General features: G+C 65.5%; 2 protein-coding genes across 2 annotated transcripts in view; both read left to right on the top strand.

Annotated features, from left to right (window-relative positions):
- C4A (complement component 4A (Rodgers blood group)) overlaps positions 1 to 1,025 on the top strand; it is a 12,485-nt gene extending 11,460 nt beyond the window's left edge. Inside the window, exons 37-40 of the mRNA XM_014534509.1 lie at positions 14 to 125; positions 212 to 295; positions 517 to 649; positions 809 to 1,025. Of these exons, the coding sequence (XP_014389995.1) occupies positions 14 to 125; positions 212 to 295; positions 517 to 649; positions 809 to 950 (471 nt within the window). The 3' untranslated portion in view covers positions 951 to 1,025. The remainder of the gene's footprint in view (positions 1 to 13; positions 126 to 211; positions 296 to 516; positions 650 to 808) is intronic.
- Positions 1,026 to 3,061: 2,036 nt separating this feature from the next.
- LOC102254156 (steroid 21-hydroxylase) overlaps positions 3,062 to 3,808 on the top strand; it is a 2,322-nt gene continuing 1,575 nt past the window's right edge. The window contains exons 1-3 of the mRNA XM_005859913.1: positions 3,062 to 3,410; positions 3,496 to 3,585; positions 3,668 to 3,806. Coding sequence (XP_005859975.1) covers positions 3,062 to 3,410; positions 3,496 to 3,585; positions 3,668 to 3,806 — 578 coding nt within the window. The remainder of the gene's footprint in view (positions 3,411 to 3,495; positions 3,586 to 3,667; positions 3,807 to 3,808) is intronic.

Here is a 3,808-nt window from a genome sequence, read left to right as displayed (position 1 = left end):
TTGCCTCACCTGGGCCCTGCCCTCAGGGAAGTGCCCTCGACAGCGGCGTGCCCTGGAGCGGGGGCTGATGGAGGAGGAGGGCTACAGGATGAAGTTCGCCTGCTACTACCCCCGCGTGGACTACGGTCAGTCCCCTGTCCTCGGGGCCTGGCCGGGGGGCGCCCGCAGGCAGCCCGGAGCTCACCTTCCTCCCGTCCGAACTCCCTCACAGGCTTCCAGGTTAAGGTTCTCCGAGAAGATTCCAGAGCTGCCTTCCGCCTCTTCGAGACGAGTGTCATCCAAGTGCTGCACTTCTGTACGAGGGCCGGCGGCCGGGCTGGAGGGAGCTGCGGTCGGGCCTGGCGCCTGGAACAGTGAACATTCCGGGGCGGCTGAGCTCACACCCCTCGGCCTCTCAGGAGCTCGGGGCTTGTCGCGGGACGGCAGCGCCTGCGGGGAGTGGCGGGCTCAGCGGAGGGTGTGCCAGGCCTGGCCGTGTCCCGTCCCCTCTGACAGCTCTTGTCCCGTCCCCCTCAGCCAAGGATTCCCAGGCCGCTGCTGGTCAGACCCGGAACTTTCTGGTTCGAGCCTCTTGCCGCCTTCGCTTGGAACCCGGGAAAGAATATTTGATCATGGGTCTGGACGGGACCACCCACGACCTCAAGGGACAGTGAGTTCGCTGGGCCCTGGGTCTCTTGCTGCCCTCACACCTCCTGAGGGCGAGGATCCCCAGCACGAGGCCCTGCTCCTCAGGTGCCAGGTGCCAGGTGCTGTGGGCTCGCTCCCGTCTGCCCGTCCGGAACTCGCTGACGGCCCTTTGCTCCCACAGACCCCAGTACCTGCTGGACTCGAACAGCTGGATCGAGGAGATGCCTTCTGAGCGCTTGTGCCGGAGCACCCGCCAGCGGGCAGCCTGCGCCCAGCTCCGCGCCTTCCTGCAGGAGTACGGCACTCAGGGCTGCCAGGTGTAGGGCTGCCCCCCCCCCCCACCCCGGGAGGGGCCCAGGGCTGGGCCCGAGACTCAATAAAGACCTTACACAGCCAAGCGTCCGTGTGTGTGTCTCAGCCCTGTGCCTTCTAGGTCCTGGCCGGGCCAGGGTTTGCGTAATCTCGGGCTGTCGGAGCCTGGTGGCCCTCCCAGGTGACTCACCAGGAGCTCAGGCCCTCATCAGACCACCAAGCAGGCTTGTGACCCGCAGCCTTCGCCCGTGGACCCGGCCTCCACACCACGGCCAGCCTTCACCGTGCCACAGGCCCTCCACTGCCGGGGGTGGCCAGTCTCGCCGACTGTCCCGGCACAGTTGGCCCGTTGGGCTGTTTTCACGGCGACCTGGTCTGTGGAGAGCCTTGTGATGGTGGCATTGGGAGCACCGGGGTCTCTTCCGGGACTGACCTTAGCCAAGCCCAAGGCTGCCTTTGTGTTTGCTGACACTCTTCTACTGGGGCCAGCCCTCCCCACCGGCCCACCTCGCTCCCTGCATTTGGGGGCGCCCTTGGGTCTGAAGGGCTGACCTAGAAATCCATCGAGAGGTTTGCTGACATCACAGCCTGCCATTCAGTCGACAGAAACGGGCGGGCCTCTCTCCAAGCCCCGCGTGCCAGGCCCCGTCCTCTGAGGGGTGCTGCTGGGGCGTGTGGTCCTGTGGGCACTGGTGGGGCATCTGACCTAGCCTGGGAGAGGGGCGGGAGGGCTGCCGGAGGAGGTGACATCGAAGCTGGGCTCTGAAGGCTGAGGACTTGGGAAGAGAGCGAGGCTAGATGAGGGGGTTTGAGGCAGGAGAAGGAATGAAAGGCCAGGCAGGACAGCAGGGCAGGGCCCGGCGTGTGATGCATCAGGTTGGAATTTGGATTTGGTGGGCGGTGGAAGAGATGGGGCTGTTTACAAGCACGCCCGCTCTCTGGGTCACCCCCCCCCCCGGCCCGATTCCGTGCGACCTGAAGCCCCGGCCCCCCAGCACTGCAGAGGCTGCCTAGGCTGTGGTGTGTGCCCTGTGCTTGCCCATCAGGCCTTGCTTCCCTCAGCCGTCACCATGCTGACAGCTATGCCCGTGGGTGCCAGCCGGGGCCCAGCTGCAGCTGTGGTCCCATTTGCTGCCCACCCCACAGCCCCGGCCCGTGTCTCCCACCGGCTCTGCCACCGGGACCTGAGTTAATTCTCCACGCCAGTGGGTGGGACAGCTGGGACCTCAACCCAGGCGCTCCAGCACACAGGGCTGAGGAATTAGGGGATGGCGTGGGCCTCGGGTCACCTCTAACCTTTAACCCCAGGAGGCCTAACCTCTCCCTGAGCCATGCCCTCCTCTCCCCAAGACCCTCCTCTGAGCCCCTCACCGACACCTCATCCCTAAAATTGTTCCCTGATAGTCCTACTTGGTCCAGTGGGATCCTCTTACGGCTCCTGCTCCCGGGATGGGGCTGGACCCGGACCCCAGCTGTGGCTATTGGGCCCCTTCCTGGGGACTTTGGGGGCACGGGGGGTACATTGAGTTGTGCTGGGAAGCCCAGTGCCCTTGGCTGGACCTTAACCTGTGGACTCTGACCCCAAAGGCAGTCCTGTTTGGCCGGCCCAGGAGCAGGTGCCGCGGGCTGCAGAGCAGGAGGACGAGGGGGCCGCCCCAGGGCCTCGCTCTCCCTGCCCCCGGCTCCTGACCTCAGGGCCTGAGATACCCTGGAATTTATAAAGCAGTTTCTATTTTTGGCTTAAATTCCGCAAGTTGGTCTCTTTCTTGCAACCAAAAAGCATCAGGCACATGGTAAGAGCTCCAAATTGGGGACCATACAGTTCTTCATCTTCAGCTGTTGAGAGTGAAATGGGGCGATGATGACAATCACACGGGACTCCAGGTCTAACGTCCCGCCTGTGCATCGGGAGAGCCGCACACAGACCCCCAGCTCATCTTGTTTCAGAGGGTCCTGGGGCCCGTGAGGCGGGGGCACCCTTCCCGGGAGACAGACTGCAGCATCGGCAGAGGGAGCGGGCGGGGCCGGTGTGGCCGGAGGCTGCTGCTGCCTGTGCAAGGTCAGGGTCGCGCTCTCCTTCCGTTCTTGATGGATCACAGGGGGAAGGCCGGTTCTTTGAAATATGGGCTCCCCAAGGCCAACGGGCCTGCTGCCCTCCCAAGAATGTGCCATCCTGTGGGCGGGCCGGAGGCCGGGGCGAGGCAAGGAGTCAAGGGCCCCAGAGCAGCCCGGGCAGCAAGATGTATGGTGGGGCCCCCAGAGCTATAAGTGCCAGGCCGGGCCGGCCGGGCCTCCAGCCCAGCTGCTCCTTTTTTCCCGCCTGCTCTGGGGCCAGTGGCAGCGCAGGAGCCTCCACCTCCCACCTCTTGCCCCTGGCTTCCTGCACCTGCTGCAGCCCAATCTCCCCATCCACCTGCTGGGCCTGGCTCAGACCCTCGGGCCTGTGTACAGGCTCCGCCTCGGGCTGCAAGGTGAGCGCCCCCCCCACCCATGCCCGCCTGCCTGCCGGCTCCAGGGGCAGGTGACGCCCTGCTGACATCGCGTTGCGCTCCCCAGATGTGGTGGTGCTGAACTCCAAGAGGACCATTGAGGAGGCCATGGTCAAGAAGTGGGTGGACTTTGCCGGCCGACCCCAGATACCGTCCTGTAAGGGGTGGGAGAAGCGGGCTGGGGCCGGCGGGGAAGGTGGGCGTGCTTCCTGGCCCCCTGACCCCACCCCCACTCGCAGACCAGCTGGTGTCCCGGCACAACCAGGACCTCTCCCTGGGGGACTACTCCCCGCTCTGGAAGGCGCACAAGAAGCTCACGCGCTCCGCCCTGCTGCTGGGCATGCGCGGCCCCATGGAGCCCCTGGTGGAGCGGCTGACCC

Source organism: Myotis brandtii, unplaced genomic scaffold (genome assembly GCF_000412655.1).
Source record: "Myotis brandtii unplaced genomic scaffold, ASM41265v1 scaffold130, whole genome shotgun sequence".
Classification (NCBI taxonomy): domain Eukaryota; kingdom Metazoa; phylum Chordata; class Mammalia; order Chiroptera; family Vespertilionidae; genus Myotis; species Myotis brandtii.
The sequence above is the reverse complement of the archived record's forward strand: the minus strand, read 5'-3'. Positions and strand labels throughout refer to the sequence as shown.